A 26,113-nucleotide genomic window follows, 5' to 3' on the forward strand; every position below is an offset into this window, starting at 1 on the left:
TTGCAGTAAGTACTGGGAGATGAAGAAGCTTGCACAGGATAGAGTAGCATGGAGAGCTGCATCAAACCGGTTTCAGGACTGAAGACAACAACAACAACAACAACAACAAGATTTATTGCTAGCAGATCTCGTACCTCGTAGATATAGCATAATATTCATGGGAAAATAAAGGATTCAAATTTGTTTTAATGATTATAGATACATATTCCAGGTTAACCTGGCCCTTACATGTGAAACCAAAGACTAGGAAGGAAGTTGCATAGGTATTTGAACAATTGATGCCTTGACAATCTTCAAACTAATCACTGAGGCGAATTTTTCAATAGGGGTATTTCAAGACTACTGCTCAACTTTCTCCCACATGACAGCGAGAATTGCGGAACAATAGAAAACCGTATGTGGATGTGATTGTATCTTTGAGGGTTATACAAATGGCTACATATTCTCCCACAAATACTGGGGCATTATAACTGAACGAAACATGGTAAGATAAAAATGGGACAAACTGATGTTTTTGATAATGAGCTTCTAAATACAGTACGCAGTCATATTGAAATGGTGGATCCATGCAAGCAAATATTAAGTGTAAGTAATTTGGTAAGTATTTCGAAATACGAAACTGCGGTTTAGAAATCTTATCCGCCAAACTGGTCAATGGAGATATTTGCAGTTTCCAAAGTGCAATGAAAAATCTCAATAACTTACATATTGAAGGACAGGAAAGGTGAAGATATTTTGGGAGTTTTTACGCAGAATAAATACAGAAAAGCCTGAACCAGATATGTTTCTCGTAGAATATACCATAAGACATCAAACAAGCAAGGCTTTAGTTAAATGGCTCGGCTTACCATCACTGCATAACTGTTGGGAAGATGCTCGTGATTTGGTATATAGCGGAATATACAAGCCTCAAACACTGCAATAATGTAATATTGTGCATGGAAGTGCATCGGAGATGGGCAGTATTCTCGGTAACTTATCAGCTGCATTGCGCATCCCTCGACATAACTACAGTGGAACTGAAATAAAGCTGAAAAATCATCTAGTTCATGGCGCTATGGCGATTAATCTGTCGAAAGAGGTCCATAAGGAACTTGATTTAGCATATGCTGCAAATAAAGAATTAACGGAACGTCACACCATAAACCGAATTGTAGGAGGAAGGACATAGGCAGAGGGCAGCATATCACAGCATTTGCAACTGATAAAGGAATGTGTGCAAAACCTAAACTGGATGCTGGGATAAATTTCAAGGAAGTTATTAATGCAGCTTATAGCACACTAAAGAAGCACAAGTAAAAACTTGTATGACGTTTAAAAAATTCCATTAAATCAACGGTGTAAAAGGCTAAAAGTTACCAGAAGCAGAAATGAGTACGAAGAAGGTGAGTTTAAATGCCTAAAGTTCTACCAATACATACATCTGGTGGAATTTCCCTTTCCTAATTGTAGCACTCGTGGGACTTTCAGCTATTGGCTATTTAGTTGTAGGGGCAGCAACCATAGCCCGAAGAGAGAAGGATACATAAAATGCAGAGGTTGGTTTAAAGGCGGGAGAAGGGACCAATCTATGTCATCGGTCCCTTGTTCCTAATAAAACAATGCCACAAGTTTGAGAATAAAACGGACGAAACATATAACACAAAACGGAAAGAAAAGAAAAGCCACAAGAACGAAGGGAAGGCAACGAACACTAAAAGGGACAAAAGAGGACAAGGAAACATCAGAAAGATGATAGAAACAGAAGAGAGTAAAACATGAAAGCAGATTACAGTGGCTGGCCAACCACGAAAATAAAAAGAGAAAGCCATCCACTCTGCAACACATTAAAACCTCCACCCTAAAAACACTAGGGTGGAAGACACAGAGGTCAAAGGACATGCGCTAAAACCTACACAGAAGTATAAAACCCACTCTCACGGATAAAACGTAAAAATAAAGCTGCTGTGGAGGCATTGTCGCCCAACACCGAAGGCAGGGTGCTGGGAAAGTTAAAAGTCTGCCGCAGAGCTGCTGAAAGTGGGCAGTCCAGCAACAGGCGGACGACTTTCATTTGGGAGCCACAGCGACACTGAGGTGGGTCCTCGCGACGGAGTAGGTAACCATGTGACAGCCACGTATGGCCAATGCGGAGCCGGCAGAGGACAACTGATTCCCTACGAGAGGCCTGCATGGAAGACTTCCACACATTCATAGTCACCTTAATGACACGCAGTTTGTTGTGCGTTCTGTTATGCCATTGCGTCTCCCGTAGCCGGAAAACCCTGCGTTGTAAGACAGAACGCAGGTCAGCTTCGGAGATGCCTATCTCAAGAAGAGGTTTCCACGTCGCCTGTTTGGCCAGCCTGTAGGCAAATTCGTTGCTGGGGATTCCGACGTGTCCTGGGGTCCACACAAACACCACGGATCGGCGGGACTGTTCCAGGGCATAGATGGACTCCTGAATGGACGCTACCAGAGGGTGGCGAGGGTAGCACTGGTCGATAGCTTGAAGGCTGCTCAGTGAGTCAGTACACAGGAGAAATGACTCGCCAGGGCAAGAGCGGATGTACTCAAGAGTACGAGATATGGCCGCCAGTTCTGCAGTGAAAACACTGCTGCCAACTGCCAAGGAGTGCTGCTCAATATGTCCTCCATGAACATATGCGAAGCCTACGTGACCATCAGCCATTGCGCCGTCGGTGTTAACCACTTCAGAGCCCCGGAACAGGTCAAGAATGGAGAGGAAGTGATAGCGCAGAGCAAAATGCTGGGAAGCGACTACAGGAGGCGAAAAGGCATAGCAGAAAGATGGAAGCTGTTGCTAACGAGATATAAACTCACATAAGAAAGGAATTGGACTATTTATAAGAAAACCTCCCAGTTATATTGCCCAACAAACTACTTAGAAATACAGACCTGTTTACATTCGTGAAAAATTCCGCATTTCAGTATTTCGTCGTATGCTTAAGTGGAACACAATGTCAGGTACGATGTGGAAATCTAAAAAATGTGAGACTGTAAATTTCGGTGTTACTGAAGGATCTGTAACGACTGGTTTGCATATGTTAAAAAACTGGAGTAACGTCTACTGATTATACTTTGCCTCACATGGTGATCAGGCCTGCCTGAAGAATTATGCCATTACTACACCAACAACCGCAAATTCTACATTTTTCGATGCTACCAAGACTTCAGTTCCTTCCTCTGTTGAAATATCTGCGTCCGCAGCTCGTGGTCGTGCGGTAGCGTTCTCGCTTCCCGCGCCCGGGTTCCCGGGTTCGATTCCCGGCGGGGTCAGGGATCTTCTCTGCCTCGTGATGACTGGGTGTTGTGTGATGTCCTTAGGTTAGTTAGGTTTAAGTAGTTCTAAGTTCTAGGGGACTGATTACCATAGATGTTAAGTCCCATAGTGCTCAGAGCCATTTGAACCATTTGAAATATCTGCCTCAAGTTTCCCATGATGAGTACATAAAAACAAGCAGCATGCACATCACAACATCAGTTGAGGGTTAGATGCGATGATGTACACTGTAACTTTAAAAGAACAATCGTCAGTATTATGCCGAAGTCACTTCCACCGATTCATCCGAGCAAGGGGACTGGAAACATACAACAGCATTCCTAATATCATCAAGAGAAGCAATAAACGACATCCAGAAAGTGGTAAATTTGTAGAAATACCCAGTGGTGCATAAGAGTACTGGCTATTTAAATGCATTTATAAAACGATCTGTAAAAGGGTATGATTTAAGCGCAATCTTTAATACGTTTAAACTGGAAATAAAAAGGACAAAACAAACAACAGACTTTAGGTAAGATGGTTCGCTAGGACCGTTACTGAGTTTCTCAGTCAAGTTTTGGAGAGTAATACTGATAAAATATGTGAGGCAGATCAACTAGTGCTTTTACTACCAGTTACGATGATTCTTGTTGAGCGTAATATCGCAACGGTAGCTTCATTCATACAATAAACGGATTATTCTCTACAGAGGAACGAAGAACTAAAACTCATTTAGGTGCCAAGCAGTCCAATATATCTCCCAGTGACTACTCAGATATTAGAGCATCTTGAGTTGAATAGTGTGGACCAGGATGGGCATTTCGTAGATTTTGAAGGAAAGTAAATCGTAATGTCTTCACTTGAAGCTGCATGTGTGTAAGGTATAAATCCAAAGTATGCAACTGTCAGTACATTAATTTGCAGCAGAAACACAACGTGATAACACAGAATTACAAGTTCCTTAAACTGATAGGACTGAAACTGCATAATGATGTCACTTGATATGATAGCCCCACTTCAATATGATGTGCGAATCAATCATCAGAATTATTTCTCCCACAAATCTTTTGTTTGGCGATATTTAATAATACTGATGAGATAAGGATTCTCATTCGACACCAAGGTGATTTAACAATTTGGAGCAAGGATTTTCTACACATCGAACTGATGTTATGAAGAAAGATGGAAACGCTGCAACGGCATCGTGACTTACACATAACTCGTTCACCTTTCTGTTTCAAGAAATAAGACACGAACTGAACAGTACTGAGATGGGCAGCACAAGGAATGTTGAAATCATATCGACCCTCAAAACATGTTTCTGTATCAGCTTTGGGGTTGAATGGTTTACAAAGTGCATGATGGTTCATAGACAGATTGATGAGTAATCGTTTTAGTGTGTATATTCTGCTCAAAATGTTTATGGGGTACTTTGATGATAGCAGACACATCATCAGAAGAACTGATTCTAGTTCGAAGTTTTGGAGAAATTGATGTGTACAATGCCCTATCTTTCTGTAACAGACAAGGAGCGTTGGAAATTTAGTTCAATTAGAAACACATGAATTCATTATTCTGGCACTACACTCTGACGGGAGATTAAATGTGAAAGAGTTCCAGCATATTTGACCTTTGTAAACTAACCAATGCTAGAGTTTACTTGAATTCTGAATTTTACCCACACGATAACCAGCAGCTTGACTGGCACAATAATATTGGTCTACTGTGTGACATAAATGCGAAGCGATGAATTAGGATGTATGCTCAGCACACAGCAATTTAAATAATTACTGCTCATCATTGTGACTGAATGCTAGAAGCAAAATGAAAGCATAAAATCAGGACCAATAAACGTTCATATTGAATTCGAATCATAGGATAATTTCCTTATAAGCATCTCAGTGTGCGCCTTATTGATACATGGCTGTCTGATAAGCTGAAGAGACGAAGAGACAACGAGAAAAATGATGTATGTCATTTGGAATCAATTTTTAAGGAGAAGCAATATAAATGTTGAAACGCTTTGTGATCGACGCTTGGGTATGTAGTGTGAAATTATGTGCAGTAATAGAGTACTTTATTGTCTCACATTGTTAATACATTTCAAATTTTTATTTGAATATTATGGTCATTACGTCCAATTTTCAATTGTTAGTACACATTATTGTTGGAAACAACGATGAAAGTCAGGTATGTTACATTGAAGTAATACATTTACGGTTATGTCTTCAGTTCTCACTGCTGGACCGAATACTTTGCTTCTTTCTAACACTTGCTCTTTACTTTTTTGTCCCACCAAATGGCAGTTTCACGTAGAAATCCCTTGCTTCAGGGCAGCGAAACTGCATCAAGTGTTGGAGGTCCCTACACTTTTCAAGTGCGAGTGGGATGGATGACATCTGCAGCAGAGCGTAGTTTCTTCATAACTGCACAAGTTGATTTCTTGTAATGAACGATTGATACTAAAACCACGATCCCAGATATTTTGTTTTATTTTAAGAGTTTGAAATGAAAGTAACCATCTTACCTTTGTACAAATAATCCGGAAGGAAGAATTCTCCAGAATTTAGCTCCCTGGCTCTATCCTCAGCTTCATGGGGACGTGGGCCACGGAGAGGTTGCTTTATACTCGTAGATGAACTCTCGCATGCACTGTTGCAATACCTTCAGAACTGAACAAGAGGTCCCATCTTTTGTTGTAACAAAAGCTTCTTCACAGGCTGAATGGCAAAAGGACACTTGTTCTTGTTAATGAAGACCATATTACGGTCGCGCTCTATACAAGAGTGACCACTAACAGGAAACGTTACTGTAACTGAGTTCAGTCTCGACAAAATTATGTAAGAATCTGATAACAGTAAAATTTTTATTCTGCCCACCGCATGCATCACAGAACATGTCCAGATGGTTAACATTGGTGCCAGCTTGAAAATAAAGTGATGCAACACAGATGCAACTTCATCAGTTCCTTTTAATCCAATGGTCTCATCATAGCAGTAGAAAAGAGTTACTATTAGACACAACATGAATGTTAAACAAATACAAACAGAACTGGCGCTTCTAAAGCAAGTCATTGGTGGAAATGTTTGGCATGTTGAGATTTTACTGAAAATCCGTGACAATACCTTCATTATCTTTCTGTTTCATACTCTTAATTTTTGCGGCTTTCTTTCTTCTGTAGAATTCTTCTGCTTTCGTCTTGTGTACATCATTTTGTCTTCAACTGCATTTGTCCTCTCTGAAGTTTCAGTTGTGCTTCATTTGCACTGTTCATCAGTCTTTTGTTAATAATTTGTGTTTCTGCTTGCAATTTGTCATACGTCCCGTAGGTATCGCATCTAGGAAAACCATATCTTATGTTGAACTGTGAAAAGAATACGTTTCTGTAATAGCAATAAGATACGTCAGGGAACCCTTCTTCTTTGTACATCTGATACATTTTTCTAACATTTAGCTCTGCGACGAGGCACAATTTTTTACTTACACTCTTGCTGTAATAACTTGGACTACATCTGAAAGATGCAGTGTGCTGTTTAACTGCTTCAGACTCCTCAGGACCTTTCTCGCTACGTAAATGATCATATTTCCCACGCATATCTTTCGGTGCTGCACCTAGAATCCTTCCTGATGTTTGCTAAGCCTGTACTCTTCACGACGTGATATTATGAATAGCAATAAAAGTTTAACACAGATATCTCGGTCGTGTTTTGACCATCTGAGACATGCACTTTATTGAATACGCATTACCAAGGAACCTCATACAGCCCAAACCTTGTCTAGGCCTACGCTGTTTTATTGAGTTTATAGACATCAGTCCAAGTAAGTAGGAATTCTGCTTATCATAACTTCTCATTAGATTAAATTCTGTAAGAATTCGTGACCTCTGTTCAGCAGACACACATTCGAAACATTTTAATCTCTTACACTTACAGCATGAAGCGACCTCGTGAGATGATGAATGCAGTCTTCATTACCCTGAACATTCTGCCGTAGCTTTCTCTTTTCTTAAAAAAATTCTGTGTTATATATAATTTGAATGTCATCTACGTCATCTTCCACACATTCCATATTATCGTCCTGCAAGTAAACAACATCCACTTAATAATAAGACTAAGAACAATAAAAGTAGGTTTGCCAACAGAGTTCGCAAGGAATACAGGATAAAAGAAACAGATCCGGAAACATGGGGAATGACAGTCATCATTTTTTTCCTACGCCAATACTGACACCTAGCACTGTTTCCGCTCATACCTAATTTTCAGATCATTGCTACAAGACGACTATCATTGTTCTTGCCGTATAGCGATGCATGTGCATTCTACATGTCTTCAGTCACACGTTGCCACTTCAAACTCATTTTCAATAAAAATGTGACATCCATCATTTTTCCCGTTGCCTCTTCAATTATTCCACACTGACTGCAATTGTACAGCGAGTTGTATAAATTAACGAGTGTTATGACACATCTGAGGAAGATACCTCAGATGTGAACGTTCTCATAGACACAAAGGGCTTCTACACTAAAGCGCCAAAGATGCTGTCATTTACCGTCTTGTAAAGTCATCAGGTGATCAAAACGACTTGCAAAATGATTTAGATAAGGTATCTGTATGGTGCGAAAAGTGGCAATTGACCCTGAATAAAGGAAAGTGTCAAGTATTTCACACGAGTACTAAAAGAAATCAGCTAAATTTCGATTACGCGATAAGTCACACAAATCTGAAGGCTGTAAATTCAGCTAAATACTTAGAGATTACAATTACAAATACCCTAAATTGGAACGATCACATAGATAATATTGTAGGTAGAGCAAACCAGAGACTGCGATTCATTGGCAGAACACTTAGAAGGTGCAACTAAAGAAACTGCTTACATGACACTTGTCCGCCCTATTCTGGAGTATTGCTGTGCGGTGTGGTATCTGCATCAGGTGGGACTGACGGATGACATCGAAAAAGTACAAAGAAAGGCAGTTCGTTTTGTATTATCACGAAATAGGGGAGATAGTGTCACAGACATGATACGTGAATTGGAGTGGCTATCATTAAAACAAAGGCGTTTTTCGTTGCGACGGGATCTTCTCATGAAATTTCAATCACCAGTTTTCTCCTCCGATTGTGAAAACATTCTATTCGCACCCTCCTACATAGGGAGAAATGATCATCACGATAAAATAAGAGAAATCAGGGCTCGCACAGAAAAATTTAAGTGTTCGTTTTTCCCGCGTGGCGTTCGTGAGTAGAACGGCAGAGAGACAGCTTGAAGGTGGTTCATTGAACCCTCTGCCAGGCACTTTATTGTGATTAGCAGAGTAATCACGTAGATGTAGAAACTGTATAGGCAGGCGTATTGAAATACAGACACATGTAAACAGGGAGTATATGGCGCTGCGGTCGGCGACGGCCATATAAGACAAGTATCTGGCGCAGTTGTTAGATCGTTTACTGCTGCTACAATGGCAGGTTACCAAGATTTGTGAGAGTCTGAACGCGGTGTTACAGTCGGCGCACGAGCGATGGGACACAGCATCTCCGAGGTAGTGATGAAGTGGGGATTTTCCCGTACGACGATGTCACGAGTGTACCGTGAATATCAGGAATCCAGTAAAACATCAGATCTCCGACATCGCTGCGACCGGAAAAAGGACCTGCAAGAAACGGGACGAACGACGACTGAAGAGAATCGTTCAACGTGACAGAAGTGCAACCCTTCCGCAAATTGTTGCAGATTTGAGTGCTGGGTCATTAACAAGTGCCAGCGTGCGAACCATTCAACGAAACATCATCGATACGGGCTTTCGGATTCGAAGGACCACTTACTATGCTTGATAATTGCACGACTCAATCTCATGAATCTGTGGATCTTGCATGTCAGCAGGGGACTGTTCAAACTGGTGGAGGCTCTGTAATTAATTGATAGTTTTTTAAAGGAGGGTAGGATGTCAAACCGGCCGACTGGGAGCATGAGAGGCACCGCAGGACATTTTAATTTCCACTGCCCTGAATATACGTTTGATGACTTCCATTAAAAAAAATATACACGTTTGAATTCCACAGAGCGAAATGCAGTGACGTGCGATAGAAAGCTGTGCGCTACAAAATAAACAAATTTTTGAAAAACGATATCTTTTAATTTTTGACGTATTGTCTCCAACGTTCGAGGAGGAGGAGGGATGGGGGCTGGGGCTGGGGGTGGGGAACTATCAAGTTTTTGCCCCGGTTCGGAAGTATCGAAGATCCGGGGCTGGTAGTCTGTTTGTAATATGAAGAGTCACTTTACTGAGCAAGTACTGAAATGCGCTTTCAGCCATTTGTAAGTATTTTGTATAAGACTTGCGTCATCCACTTGCACCTCTCGAAACAAATTTTTCTGAATGCTTTTATTATCTAGCCGTAAAACCCGTGGTTTTACCCAAGTACGTTTCCTTTTCTCCGCCGTTTCTCTTCTTAATGCACACATAACCAGTAGTGGTACAAGCAACTGCAGCGCATAATAATAAGCTGTTTTCTACCATCTTGAACTTTGACAAAAAAATAGGATAACAGTATAATGCCCCTTTTTAGTGCCACGTCAAAGATCTCCGTAAAAGAAATTTGATGAATATTTGATCATATTTCTTTGTCAAAGAAAGGGCGGCAATATCACTATTAATACGCACAGGACGAGCTCTTACATGGAAAGAGTATTTTCCTCCCTCAATTAATGATTTCCCGCCTTATGCACCGATTCGTCTAGAATATTGTCCGAAGTACTACTGATTCATCTAACGGTCGGTGTGTTCAGTGTTTTCCGAAAATTTAGCGAAGACAAATTAAGACAGTTGCGCATATTCGCTTTATCTTATAACTTCTTGTGTTAAGGTTGTATAACATTCATGTATTCTGGGGCACTCGCATTTGTGCATACGTGGAGGTTGCCAAAGTTTAGAGTAAATTCGTAACTGGCACAGCGTTTTGTGTTCCTTCAAGGCGAAAGTAAAAATTCTTTCTGCTTCTACTAGCAGTCATATTTTTTTTTTTCCTTTGCCAGGTGAATATACCGATACACTAGGGTCCTCTAATCATTATTTTCCCATTCGTAAAACACTTTCACACAAAATACTTGTAACTGTATTACAAGCAGGGCTCCTCACCAGTATCTCTGCCTTTATGATACACTCCCTTCACGGAAAGTGGAACGTGCAAAGCATCATTTCCATCATCTTCATAAAAAAAAAACTTAATTAACTAGTTAGTCTGGTTTCAAGCAGGTCAAACAGCCGTTCATACATCCATAATCACTCACACAAAGGGTTCCTAGATAAAGAATATATGCCACAAAATAATGTATGTATATTTGTATCCGTTCGAATTACTAGTATTTCAGTTAACTTCTGGCAGTTGCGTAACTTTGCTATCTGATACATTTAACAATCTATACAGCTTATTCTCCTAGTAGTATCCCCGTACAGAGAGTAGTATTATGCCAGATTCTTTTCTCACTAGTTTTTTAAATATATATTGTATCTTATAGCAGATTATAATTGTAAGTGTAGTATTTACGAATACCTTACTTTTAGCGTAGTTGTTAACTTAGACTTAGTGCACGTATTATAAATACCTAGATGTAGTTAGTTTATAAGTGTTGCGCTGTACATAGCATATTCGTAGACTGTTGTTGTGTATGGTTGTATTGATGTGTACTTGCATATATCTTGTAGCTTTACAAATATATTGTACATATTCTGCTGTTCCGAACGGCATTCGGCGTATCATATCCTAAACCGTGCCACACAATTTATGTGCATCGATATTTCTAACTCTCATCATACTATAACATTGTAGTGATAGTCCTGTTCTCTGTTCTCGATATATACGTCCTTTACTTAGCACTCGCCTCCAAATAATATAAGGTCATAGCAAAGTTATGTACTACATACCTAATTTTCAGGTATGTTTCCTAGCAATGATGCAAAATGGATCTTTATCCACGTGCCTTATTACTAACTATTTACATATTTACATTCTTCTCCCTTTTATCCCAGGTCTCCTGTGTTTACTTGTTCAACAAACAAACGTCTTCATATCTTTGTGCGCATATAGTCCTTCGATATTTCCAGATTTGGGATATACTAATTAATAGCATCCTGGATGTGGAATTTCCGTTATCAGGAAAGGTCCCGAATGTAATATTTCCCATTTTTTGTTTGTCTTTCTAACTCTTCTAGATTTTGGATGTGTTCATAACACCTTATCACCTATCTGGAAGGTGCAAGTCCGGCCTAAAATCTTGTTACACTTGGTCTCCCATTTCCGTGCTTGTTCACTCAGAATAACTGCAGCTTGTCTTATGTCTTAAGTGAAAGTTCGTCTACTGGTATACGTGACAAAGGTTCTGACCACTCGTCCATTTCATTTTTCCCTAACGTTAGTTCGATAGGTGTAAATCTTGCAGATGAGTGTGATAAATTATTAACTGGCGTGTTGACAGAATGTAGTGCACTCTACCCATTTCGTTTGCTTGTTTGATATGTAAGTACTAATAAAGCGATTAAACTCTTTAAATATACATTCAACTGGACTTGCTACCAAAATGTTTCAGTTGTTGTTCTTTGAGAAAGGTTTCCCATTTAGTATTTGTAAAACATGTCAGATTGTCAGTTAATATGGTCTTAGATAGTTCTCTACTATCCTCCAATTGCTATTTCGGGTACGATTTTCCTTTCTTGTAACAAAATTAACTGTCAAAATCTCTTAACCAACTTGCAAGCAGCGTTTACCAGTAGCTACGTCGAGGTTTTCCTTAAACTGTTTCCTTAAACTGTCTACGATAATGTTGGAAGCTGAAGAAATGAATTCAAATTTGTGCCGCGGCGGGGACTCGAAACAGGGTCTTCGTGCTTACTAGGCAGAAATGCTAACTATTAAACCACCGCAGCACTATGGCCTGGAAAACACCATTCCTAGAGCACAATATACAAGGTGTATCAAAAAGAATCATCCGATTTGGCATGTCTATATTTCTGAAACTAATAAACATATACAATGAATTTTGGTTTTTGATGAAAGGGAAACTCATACCATTTCATAGGTGTTCAATATGCTCCCCTTGAGATGCACGGCATATATCAATGCAGTATTCAAATTGTTCCCACACTGCAGCGAGTATGTCTTGAGATGCAGCTTCCACAGCTGCTGTTATGCGATGTCTCAGATCAATCAGTTGTTGTTGGTAACGGAGGCACATAAACAAAGCCTTTTATAAACCCCGAAATTATCACATACAGTCAGGTCTAGTGACCTTGGGTGCCAGTAATGTAAGGTTTAATCATTTGGTCCATCGCGACCGATTCATCGTTCAGTAACCTTTTGATTTAAAAATTCCCGCACTTAGAGATACCAAATTGTATTTGATCTTAGTATTATCTAAGGTAATACTGTAGGAATGCATGCTTGCAGTTAGACATTTTGTGTCTTGTTTCCTATGACTGATAATATTTTGCAGTTCTGTGTAGGGAAAGTGGGTACATGCATGTCCTTTGCTATCGCATCAAACAAACTCTTGGATAAAACGTTTGCAGACCCACCTGTATCTAGAATTATATGTACTTGTGTTATGTCTATATTCGCGATATTATTACTTGTACCACTTCCTCTTCGTCCTTCCTTGTCTCGTCGGAACAGAACTCCTCTCTCAAGACGTGTCCCTCATCATACCTAAAAAAAAAAAAGTTTCTGAATGCACTCTGAATGCACTACCCTAAATCCAGAATCTGGCAGTCTAGCAGAAAAACTGGTTCCCCTCATCTAGTATTCTTAATTGAGACAGCGTTCGCGCGACCATTTAAATTTCCGTGATAACCATTGCTATTGTTTAGATTTCCGGTAGAAGAAGCACGATACCAGTTCTGTCTACTTCGGTTATTACCTTAACCTTGTATGTTAGAGTTTTTGTGCGTTTCCATTTGCTTTAGAGTTACGGCTCTCTGGACTGTTATCTAATGTTATTGGCTGTTGCCATCCTGCTGATGTCAGTATTATTGCTTTGACCTGCCGAAGTACTATTATGAAAACCAAGAAAATAACTGAGTATCTTGTTTGCATACGTCTTTCCCCATAAATGAGGTCAATGGCATCAACTGCGGATAGAAAAGACTCTGAATCACTTACTGATGTAGTGACTAACTTCTCTTTAGTGTGTGCAGGTAGTCTACCCTATAAAATTTTAAGAGTACCTAGGTGTGACATAGGTTTATTTCAATAACGAGTCTGATGTAGACGTTTTTCAAAATATTTTCTTAGTGCAGCGTGTTTATTATTAAATGATTCTGGGTCAAAAACTTCTCGTTTGATTCGTCGCTGTACTCCAGGTGACCAAAACTACGAAAGAAAATTCTGTTCAAAGTGATCATAGGTTTCATAACGCTCAGCTTTGCCCGCAGTTCGTAGAAAGGTGTTCCCTTGTGTATATCCTACTACGTAACGAATCTTTTGCTGTTCATTCCAGCTACGCGTTAGAACATCTCGAAAAAATGTAACGAATACTGCTGTTTGTACCTTCTTTGTTTCCGTAGAAAATACCTGGAACTGCCTGTGTTTTAATAGGCTTCGTCTGTCAAGATGTATTATGTGTATGCGGTGTAGTAAACGGTGTCCCGTATGGATAGTTTCCTTGCTACACATAAGGTACTGATTATTGCCCATATGCCCCATACCCTCTTCGTTTACATTATTGTGATACTAACTGAAGAACTGTTGTTTTGCAGCCGACCGGTGTGGCCGTGCGGTTCTAGGCGCTTCAGTCTGGAACCGCGTGACCGCTACGATCGCAACTCGAATCCTGCCTCGGGCATGGATGTGTGTGATGTCCTTAGGTTAGTTAGGTTTAAGTAGTACTAAGTTCTAGGGGACTGATGACCACAGATGTTAAGTCCCATAGTGCTCAGAGCCATTTGAACCATTTTTTTCTGTTGTTTTGCTTACTTACTGTTTTACCAGTTGTCTTTTTGTTAGTGACAACAAACAGTTTACTTGAATCCAATGTTCCTACACCTATTTCATTACGTATTTGTTGAATAGTTTTCTTCAAATCGGTATTGAGTTTGTTGCCAATCTTATACTGCCGTTACTATTCTTTCTGCTTCCGCAAGGTGAGTGCGGTGTTGTTGTAGAACCTTTCCTGCAAGTATAGTATCACAGTCAAATACCCCACCATCAGCATGATCATTTAATTTTTGTACGTCATTACTGATGCGTTTCTGATATAATTTAAAAAATCCCGATCCTCCGATCTCTTTTATACTTTGTGCGGTAAATAACCGTATGTTATGTTAACTGACGTGCTACCTTGCACTACATACCACCTTTGCTAAGCTATCGTGTTCTGTCTGTAGACTATTTTGTGTACGGCAAGCTCATCTGACTGGTGAGCGGTTTTCTTCTGTGCATGTACAAGTTCGGAAAATTTGGTGTCAAACTTGTGGTCTAATTTTTACTCAGAACTCGAAAATTCTGTTTGTAACACGAAAAATTTCTGGTCAATGTTACTTGACTTTTGTTCCAACTGCTTAGACGATGTTTGTTCAAACGGTTTTGACATACCGAGCGAGGTGGCGCAGTGGTTAGCACACTGGACTCGCGTTCGGGAGGACGACGGTTCAATCCCGTCTCCGGCCATCCTGATTTAGGTTTTCCGTGATTTCCCTAAATCGTTTCAGGCAAATGCCGGGATGGTTCCTTTGAAAGGGCACGGCCGATTTCCCTCCCAATCCTTCCCTAACCCGAGCTTGCGCTCCGTCTCTAATGACCTCGTTGTCGACGGGACGTTAAACATTAACAACCACCACCACCACGGTTTTGACATCTACTCAAGATATAGTAGAACAAGACTGACACCTCAAGATGCCGAGAACACTGGATTTCCTACTCTTTTTCAGTTGGTATTTCCTGTTCCACTGTTTATGTACTAGGAAAGAAATGCGAGTCACGTACATCATGAAGATAAAAACTATCGCACCAGTAAGCGATTGTGACGTAGTCAGACGGCCACTTATCGTAAGTTATCATTGTATCACCCATCCTCGAAAAAACATTGTTTGTTATTTGTATTGTGTTTAAGATCCGCTTTTCGTCATTCTTACTTTCACTGCTTTCTTGTGTCACCGCAGTTTCCATTGGCGCCTCGTTGTCATTTGCCGATACTTCATTTCCTCGGACTGCATTATTTCGTCCGGTTTTTCAAGTAATATTGTTCATTTCCATGGTAAAAATATATCAGTAATGTGTATACTTGCTAAGAGACACCACATATTATTGTGGATGTGACTGTTGTATTTGCAGGATGTTTCTGTCTACACCTGGAATGTAACGACAATACAAACGGCTACATGTAATACGCTATTCTAATAACTGAAATTATCTGTACGAGGAAAAGAAAAACTATTTTCCTAGAAGCACTAGGAATAGTCTTCCAAACGACTTGTACGAAGTGGATGCAAATGTGCCTAGTATGATTCAGTTGATGTTATTAACTAAATTTTTACTCACGTATTCCAAAGACGAGCACGTTTGTAAATGTCGTTGCCTGTAATACTTATGCCTTGTTATATTTTTGTTGTACTTGTCCAATATTCCTGTTCTTCTTACGACATATATCAATGAAGTTTTTTCATGAAATGGAAAATTATCGGCATTGGTACACGTGCAGTTATTTAATTCTGGAAAGTAATATTCACACAGTGTTAATACTTTTATCCTTACGAGGCCAAAACTCTCGCTTGTTTCGAATAAAAGGCAAATAATTAGAATTTTATTTAGGTCCTGCCACGCACAGCCGCCAGTTTCTGTATTATCAGTATATGTAAATGATACAGCGGTGCGACTGACATCGGAAAGCTAGACGTATGCTCCAAAAATCTTTACAGTTGATCCCTGAGTCTATTTTGGAATTAGCGCATTTTATTAAAGGTGTGTGAAGTTTCATATGTTTTCTGACCAACCTCTTGCGCAGTAGATTTACTTTGGCGCATGAGGAAAATTCTTTCGAGGCGTAGATTTTAAAGTAATAACCTTCTCAGTACTGCTTAATGAGAAAGACAAAACTTAATTTTCTTTCATTTACAACTGTAGTCTTGCTATAAATACAGCTGCGATACATTAAGTTGACGCATTTATCACCTCTGTGATACAGTAACTTATGGTGTAGCAGTTTCACGGAAAAAAGCTCAAATAATGCAATATAGAGTTCATAAGACACGTCTTTAACGTGCAACCGTTTACAATGTAATTTGATGTCTCAGAATAATTATTCTTTGACACGGGAGTTTACGCTCAAGGCACGGTAAATTTTAAATTTTATAAAAGTAAATGTTAAAATATTCTTATTTGTTTCTCTTTCTCATTGGGATCTTTTAGCATTCGTTAGGACTAATTCCGTGATTTTAAACATCTGGCTACAGCAGGCGTCGTATACTTAAACGATGCATTATAAGTAGTGATTTCTTTTCCTACGTATGCCCAGTATATTACATTTATTTACTTTTAGAGTCAGCTGCCAGAGCCTGCACCATTTGTCAGTCATCTGCAGGTCATTCAGCAAATCGATAATGTGATCTGGGATTGCTAATTTCTGATTGACAATCGTATCATCCGTGAACAGTTTTAAAGAACCTCTGACACTTTCTACTATAATATTAGGCCCAAATATTTATATACATTGTAAACAATAACTGTCCTATCGTACGTCCTTGGGTTACTCCGAAAATTAGTTTACATCAGCCGACCGGTGTGGCCGTGCGGTTCCAGGCGCTTCAATTTGGAACCACGTGACCGCTACGGTCGCAGGTTCGAATCCTGCCTCGGGCATGGATCTGTGTGATGTCCTTAGGTTAGTTAGGTTTAAGTAGTTCTAAGTTCTAGGGGACTGATGACCACAGATGTTAAGTCCCATAGTGCTCAGAGCCAGCCAGTTTACATCAGTCGATTTTGTTCCGTTAAGTACGTCGCGTTGAGTTCTGTCTATAAGAAAGTCTTGTATCCAGTCTCAGATCTGGTCCGACTTCGGAAACGAAACGGCAGTGCGGGGCAGTGTCAAATGCGTTCCTGAAATCAGCGAACACAGCATCATCCCGAGCCTTGTTGTCTACAGCTTTATAGATCTCGTGAAGGAACAGAGCGAGCTGACAATAAGTTTCCAAGATCTCTGTTTCCGGGACTCAAGTCGATTTTTACGGAGAAGATTTTCGTTCTTCAAAATAAATAACAACACGTGAGCGCAAAACATATTCAATAATTCTACAATAGATTGACGTTTACGATATAGGTTTACAATTATGCGCATCTGCTCTACAAAGGTTCTTGAAAACGGGAATGACTTGCACTTTTTTCCAATCTCTAGGTACCCTTCGTTGCTCCAGCGCTCTACGGTAAACTATTGCTGAAAGGGGAGCAAGTTCTTACGAATAATCTTTGTAGAATCTTATAGGTATGGTCTCGATACTTTTCCACCATTAAGCATTATTTGTAGCTGCTTTTACGTTCCATGCTGGGTTCTCTCAATATCTGCCATTTCGATGTTCGTACGGTGAATGAAAGGACTAGAGAAATCACGGGGTTATGCATCACATGGGGGAGGTCATAAATCTGCTACAGGAAATAAATTCCCCGGCTGGCGGTTGGACTGGCCGTTTGTATGTCTCCAGTGAACCGTTTCTGGACCTGTAGTTATTTGAAGTTGTATCTGATGGTGTGTCGGTGTGACATGGTTTTACATTGAAGCGGCAAAGAAACTGGGGTAGGCGAGCGTATTCAAATACAGCGATATGTAAACAAACAGAATACGGCGCTGCGGTCGGCATCGCCTATATAAGACAATAAGTGTCTGGCGCAGTTAGATCGGTTACTACTGCTACAATGGCAGGTTATCAAGATTTAAGTGAATTTGAACGTGGTGTTATAGAGCGATGAGACAAAGCACCTCCGAGGTAGCGGTGACGTGGAGATTTTTCCGGATGACCATTACAAGAGTGTACCGTGAATACCAGGAATCCGGTAAAATACCACAAATGTCCGGCATCGCTGCGGCCTGAAAAAGATTCTGCAAGAATGGGACCAACGACGACTGAAAATAATCGTTCAGGGTGACAGAAGTGCAACCCTTTCGCAAATTGCTGCAGATTTCAATGCTGGTCCATCAACAAGTGCGAACAATTCAACAAAATATCATCGTTATGGGCTTTCGGAGATGAAGGCCCACTCGTGAACCCTTGATCAATGGACAACACAAAGCTTTATGACTCGCCTGGGCCCAACAACTCCGACACTGGACTGTTGATGATTGGAAATACGTTGCTTGGTCGGAGGAGTCTCGTTTCAAATTGTATCGAGCTGACGGACGTGTACGGGTGTGGAGACAACCTCATGAATCTATGGACCCTGCATGTCAAAAGTGGACTGTTCAAGCTGGTGGAGGCACTGTAATGCTGTCGGGTGTGTGCAGTTGCAGTGATATGGGACCCCTGATACGTCTAGATACGACTCTTGACAGGTGACACGTGCGTAAGCAACCTGTCTGACCACCTGCATCCATTCATGTCCAGTGTGCATTCCGACAGACTTGGGCAATACCAGCAGGACAACGCGACACCCCACACGTCCAGAATTGCTACGGAGTGTCTCCAGAAACACTCTTTTGAGTTTAAACACTTCTGCTGGCCACCAAACTCCCCAGACATGAACATTATTGAGCATATTTGGGATGCTTTGCGACGTGCTGTCAGAAGAGATCTCCACTCCTTCGTACTCTCACGAATTTATGGACAGCCCTGTAGGATTCATGGTGTTAGTTCGCTACAGCACTACTTTAGACAGTAGTCGAGTGCATGCCACGTCGTGGTGCGGCTCTTCTGCGTGCTCGCGGGGACCCTACAGGATATTAGGCATGTGGACCAGTTTCTTTGGCTCTTCAGTGTATTTCATAGTACTGATTTGAGCTCACGTTAATTGCTGTCGTAGCGTTTGATCTATACGTTGAATGTTAATAAAATGTCATTTCTGGACTTATTCTGCGGGGTTAGAGATACATAATTAGAGTTATTACAGATTGTGTTCGGATGCGTTGCTGTTCATAGAGGCTGCATCCACGTTCTTCGCTGTGGTTTGCGTCTCGTGATCGGTAGTTACTTCCCATCGCCAACTATATCTAACGTGTGTTTGTAAACAAGTGCGATGAAGATATTCTATGCCCCCTTTCTCCCACCCCCTCTCGTCGCCGCTGCCATCAGTTAGTTGCCAGAAGCTGAACTGGAAATACGTGTTGAGACAACAATACACAATATCTTTTAAATAAAGTGCATTTCTCTACAATTTCCTATCGTAGGTAGTGGTGGGGGCGATTGTTTAACAATGTACATCTTAGCAATGTGTAGAGACGTTCCTACTTGGCTTTCTATCATTTATTTACATGTATACTATATTCTTTTAGTGTCCGACTTATCTAAGGCGCCCCATTCGTTACGTCTTTGTTTCTTATCTCACAATGAGTTATTTTATGCCTTGGCTGGGCCCTTGCTGAGGGTAAATATTTTTACAGCGTGACTTAAGCAATGTCGTTTGTGTAGGAATGTGTGTGTATGTGTGAATGTGTGTGTGTATTTTTCATTCGTGATTTTCGAGTCTATTTGGACAAGGACCCACTAATAATGCAGAGAGAAATTTTACTTGGTGAGTGTTGCCGCAATGCATTATTTAAACATGCAAATACACTTTTGTTAAAAGTGGAACTAGCTATGGTTAAAATTGATCGACTGGCTGTATAAACATGTAGCGCTACTGTTATTCTGCAGTACCCTTTCTAAAAGTGATTGGTTGGTTTATGCTCCAAGTTGATGTCAGTCTACTTGATGTGAAGCATTAGTAACGTGAAGACAAGCAAGGTTAGGCATACATCATTAAAAAATTACTTTCCTGACTCAAAACACATAATAGTACCTCTTCCAATCTTACTACGGTATGATCTTGGTAATGTGTTAAATAATGTGCTATGGAAATTTATTAACGTAGGATACAGGTGTATTTTTTAATAAAGAGCTGCAGTAAAAAAAGCTTTAGAGCAGCTTTAAGGCTGTACCCACTGGCTGCTTCTGATAACAAGCATGGCGGTTTAATTTCATTTCCGCGTAGGCGCTTCTGGCGGTGGACCTTTGTAGAAGGCGATGATACTGATATCTGAAAAATGCAGGTGTGCTTTATCGTGGCCTCTGCTTCCGCTGGCAAACAATAATTCTAAGCGTTGGAGTTAATGGAATTTCTGACCGTTTGGCATGCTCAGAGCGCTGTCGGTTAACGTGAACTTTTTAAATCAAGTATAGGACGTTTTCCCAACAGCTACTGGAAATCAGTGAGCTCATGTTCTCTGCAGGCTGAGACCGTGGCAGTACTTCCCCAGCTAGGCCTTGCACATACGAGATACAGACGTACTGCGTTTCTCAGCTAGACAGGATACATCGCTCCAACGCGGCCACTGGTGTATTGTACTGGGGACGTCAGCAGCACTTGTACACTCGGTATGTGGCTAATTGTTCGGTCCCGTGTGTATCTGCAGACAAGCGGTATAATTGATATTAGTAATGGAGGGATGAGATCTTCGTTACTACATGTTTTCAGAAGGTACAATCAGGACTGTATTTCTTGTTAAATACCACATTGTGGAAATCGTTTATGATATCGATGTATTTTGTCAAAGTAATGACCTATGGTATTTGTTTATAGCGATGTGTTATCAATGTACATACCCGGATTTTTGCGTCGGTAATCTCATATGCGGCGCCGACTGCAAGTGGACAGTGTTAGCTGAATCATCTCGGCTTATCAACAGACGGCTTTGAATATGCAGCTCTCTACGGCCACATTTATTGTGTAGTGGCAAACGTGATAGAGGTGCCCCTGGCCTCGGAGAATAGATGGTTTGTTACGTAGAAACAGCTCATATTTACTGCATTGTAGTCATTGCTCAGTCTCATTTGGGTGAGGAGAAAGTGAATATACTTCGTAGTTATTTACGAATCTTATGGAGACATCACACACTAATAATGGAGGAGTATAGCATGAATTCATTTGTTTAAATATCGTGTTGGGGCATTTTAATTGTAATTACGCATCTTTTCGTTCTGCCTGGAAGTACTGGTAGACCAAGAATGAATTCGCGCACATGTAAGCTCTAGTATTAAAAGCAGGATGCGGAGCTAGACTGTGATTGGTCCATACAGGAAGGGGAGGGGAGAATTCTTGCGGGTGATAGGGACCTGACAGAGTTTTTCATTTAGTGGCTGTCTCTCGTCAGGTATCCAAGATACCAGTAAACAGTAACGTATGGATGTGAGCTTGCGGAAGGTACAAGCAGGTGTATTTTTTTGTTAATATTTCCCGGTTCGTCTATTTCTAATACAGTGTGGTACATGTGTAGGAGAGTATGGCAATTTGGTCTCTAGAATAGCATTGCTCAATTCCTGCTGTAACATCATAGATTAAGGGTCGACCTGCGACAGCAATCGCACAACTTGCGTACGGGCCGCGAGGTGCCGCCACGAGCACAACCGTATATAAGTGCCGACGGAGTTCGGCCAGCTCTCATTTGGTTGGCATCTCATTTTTGCCTCTTTTCTTATTTGCGTAGTTGCTTAGCTCTTATTCATTTATGGCTCATGTTATTCTGCTCTCTTTCAGCCATTCTGATTGTTTTGATTTACTACCAATTGAGAAGTGCTCATTTTGGCATTTCACTTTTGCATATTTCTCATTTTGCTAAAAATATGCTCCTTAGCTTTTACGGTTGAATTGATTAATGTAGTCTCACGTACTGTTTGTACATTTCAGCCTGTTCATATTTTGATGTTCTTTAAATACTGTAATAATTATCGGAAGCATTTCTTTCCTTAAACTTGGGTAAAGTATTCTCGATGTAGGATTTGTTCTGTGACACAGGTGTAAGGTTTTGAATATACATACGAAACTGTGCTTTAAAAGGAATTTATTTTTTAAGTTTGTACTACATCAGACGACAATTTTGTGTTATGAGAGAGAAATTTGAGGGGCGAACCCACGGAAATAGTCTTAAGTGATCCCACTTAAAAATAAAAATTTGTGTGACACTGGAAGACGTGACACTGTAGGCACCGAAAATTTATATATATATATATATATATATATACACTGTAGGCACCGAAAATTTATATATATATATATATATATATATATATAAATTTTCGGTGCCTACAGTGTCACGTCTTCCAGTGTCACACAAATTTTTATTTTTAAGTGGGATCACTTAAGACTATTTCCGTGGGTTCGCCCCTCAAATTTCTCTCTCATAACACAAAATTGTCGTCTGATGTAGTACAAACTTAAAAAATAAATTCCTTTTAAAGCACAGTTTCGTATGTATATTCAAAACCTTACACCTGTGTCACAGAACAAATCCTACATCGAGAATACTTTACCCAAGTTTAAGGAAAGAAATGCTTCCGATAATTATTACAGTATTTAAAGAACATCAAAATATGAACAGGCTGAAATGAACAAACAGTACGTGAGACTACGTTAATCAATTCAACCGTAAAAGCTAATATATATATATATATATATATATACGTCACACTGCCTACGTTTGAAGAAACTGCTAGATGTTCCCTCCACTCTAACCTCACCGAACTGACACACCCATACACACACACACACGCACACACATTCGCCTACAGGAGTGGATAGAATAACTTCTTACATTTTTGCAAAAGCCATCTAATAAATTTCAAGAATCTAATTTAGGAACAGTTTCATGCTTTGTAATGAATATGTTTGTGTCATCCACCTTACTGCGTAAATTTTTCAAAGTTTTTCGTCATTTCGCAGAATATATTATGACCTCATTAATTTTGTCACACACTGCGTCGTCGTGGTGTCTTACACCATAAATTACGTTAATATTTACCGCTATTTTGCATAATCCATCGTTACGTCGTTAATTTAGCCACACACTGCATTGTCAGTGTCTTACACCATACAGTACATTAGTTTGCAGCCATTTTGCATAATATGCCGTGACGTCATTAATTTATAATGTTATACCTTTCATTATTTAACACTGACTTCGACGTGACGTGGCGCGACGTGGCGTTGACATGACGCGACATGATATCGAGAACATTGGGATGGAAGTCACGTAATTAAAATAGTAATAAAGTTAATTTGTTATTTATAACAAATATCCACACTACAGTATATAGACCTCAATTTACGACATTGCGAAATCCGATTAATATAATTAATTTAACATTTATAACAAGTTCCCATGTTCTGGTCCTTTCATTATGGAGCCCAAACCTAAAGTGACCAAACTTGCGTGATTGTGTTAATAATTAAATCAATTTGTTATTTCTATTATTTATATCAAATATCCATACCTTAAGCCCAAAAAAACCAGATCGTCTCCCCGTGGAGCACAGACCTCGAATGAAGAAGCCTACACAACTGAACTGCAGTGTGTACATAAAATCTGGGTACATAGGGAATTCTAATAAATAATAATTAAGCAGATTTCATTTGATGCGCTTTGCAAGAGTAAGATGAGCTCGATGGAGTAGGTGTGAATTGCCGTCGATTGTAGCACACCGACTGGTAATGCGTTCTGTCAGATGGTCTGAATTGTAGTCTTCATCGAGTAAACCTTTTCTTTCAGCATACCCCAGAAAAAGAAATTAAGGGGAGAATGGTCTGGAGAATCAGGGGACGACTGCACATGGCCCCTTTTCTCAATCCGATGAAGAAAATTTTCGCTCAAACATTCTCTAACACCTCCAGAAAATGGGCAGGGGCGCCATACTGTTGAAACTAGTCAGGAAGTCCTTCACCTAAACGCTCAGTTTGAGCCATCAATTTGTCTCTCAGCATGTTCAGATAAGTCTCGCCTGTTACATGTTCACCAAAGGAAAAAGGTACTAGTACATGAGCTCTCTACAAATCACACCACACCATAACCCTTCTGTTTGGATGGACTCATCCAATGAGGCTTGCCTGTGACCAGTATCGAATATTTTGTCCGTTCACTTCACCATTTACATAAAACACAAACTACCGCTGTCATACCGACGCAATGTTCCCCCAACGGATACGCGTGTCGTTTGCCTGTCGTGCTTGGCCACCCATCCTATGCATCTTTCTTCGATGACTCCTTTGACCACCAGTAAGGGCGCATCATCCATCTTCTCTGTTATCTCCTGGAGTTCGCTTTCGGCTCTTGCTCCGGCAGTTTAACTTCACGCTACCTGCCACTTTCCCGATGGGTGTGAACCCTGAACCATCAAGGCTTCGTGCAGCGGCCCGTCTTCACCGTGGACTTCATTCGCTTCCTAAGGAAACCAATCCAGCCTCGCTCCATCACCGTAACTTTCACGACCTTCGCACGGAACTTCACGGTAGTACATTTGTGCACACTGGTGACTCTCGGACTGCCCGTGGTGTCGAGTATACCTTCGTCATTGGTACCGACGATTTTCGGTAGCGGCTTGCGGAACATCGCTCAGTATTTACAGCGGAGCTCTTCGCCTTGTATCAGGCCACGCAGTACATCCGGCGACACAGGGTTTTCCACTGCGTCATACTGACACTCTTAGTGCCCTTCAGAGCCTCTGTGTGCTGTGCGCAAAATGGTTCAAGTGGCTCTGAGCACTATGGGACTTAACATCTATGGTCATCAGTCCCTTGAACTTAGAACTACTTAAACCTAACTAAGCTAAGGACGGCACACAACACCCAGTCATCACGAGGCAGCGCTGTGCAGTCCACCTCTTAGTGCAACGGGTCCAGGAACGCTGTCACTTGCTCACTCTTAATGGAATCACTGTGTTGTTTACGTGGGTCCCTGGGCACCTCGGTTTTACGGGACACGAGGCCGCTGACGCTGCTGCCAAGGCTGCGTCCTCCTACCTCGGCCCGATAGTTCTTGTATTCCCTCCGATGACCTCTGTGTTGCCGTCTGTCGGCAGGTGGTGTCGCTTTGGCACCACCAGTGGTCTTCCCTTCGTGGGAACAGGCTCAAGGGAATTAAATCGCCGGCCGGTGTGGCCGCCCGGTTCTAGGCGCTTCAGTCTGGAACCGCGCGACCGCTACGGTCACAGGTTCGAATCCTGCCCCGGGCATGGATGTGTGTGATGTCCTTAGGTTAGTTAAGTTTAAGTAGTTCTAAGTTCTAGGGGACTGATGACCTCAGATGTTAAGTCTCGTAGTGCTCAGAGCCATTTGAACCATTTTTTGGAGTTAAATCTCTCTGTGGTATCGCCGACCTCCTCTCGGCCCTCTCGCAGCGAGATCTTTTAGCTAGGTTGCGTGTCGTGTTATCCATCGCCATTTGTTAAGTGGTGATCCGCCGCCACTTCGTGCTCATATTCCGCAACCGCTGACGGTTCGCCATTTCCATTTTTTTAACCACCTACGTCTAATTGCGTTTCAGTTACCGGCCGTTTTAGCGAACGATGCGCGGGCTGTCGATCGCGTTTTACTTTTTATCTGTTGCAGCAGTAGGGCGAAGGACATTTAATCTTTATATCAGGACCTCCGTTGCCTCTATGGCGTATTTTATGGATCGTTCTGCAAGAGGAAGTCCCTGGTTTTAGCTGTCTTTGCTTCCGTCGACTGGGCGTAACGTGTAGTCGCCTTTAACTCCTTTTCTACGGTTCTGACATGGGCGTGTATGAGCTTAGTTGTTTTTGCATCCTAAAAAAAAACATTAACATAAAACACAGCTTAATCACTGAACAGCACATAGCCTTCAGTAAAATTGATGTTTTCATACAAGTAGCGCAATTGCTTAAGGTGTAACCTGTCA

The 26,113-nt window shown here is 40.9% G+C and overlaps 1 protein-coding gene across 1 annotated transcript in view; it reads left to right on the plus strand.

The window, feature by feature from the left end:
* The first annotated feature begins 1,370 nt into the window (after positions 1-1,370).
* The window catches only part of LOC126416200 (uncharacterized), a 117,394-nt gene continuing 92,651 nt past the window's right edge, over positions 1,371-26,113 (plus strand). Inside the window, exon 1 of the mRNA XM_050083827.1 lies at positions 1,371-1,385. Coding sequence (XP_049939784.1) covers positions 1,371-1,385 — 15 coding nt within the window. The remainder of the gene's footprint in view (positions 1,386-26,113) is intronic.

The sequence above is a fragment of the Schistocerca serialis genome, chromosome 1, assembly GCF_023864345.2.
Source record: "Schistocerca serialis cubense isolate TAMUIC-IGC-003099 chromosome 1, iqSchSeri2.2, whole genome shotgun sequence".
Lineage (NCBI taxonomy): Eukaryota > Metazoa > Arthropoda > Insecta > Orthoptera > Acrididae > Schistocerca > Schistocerca serialis.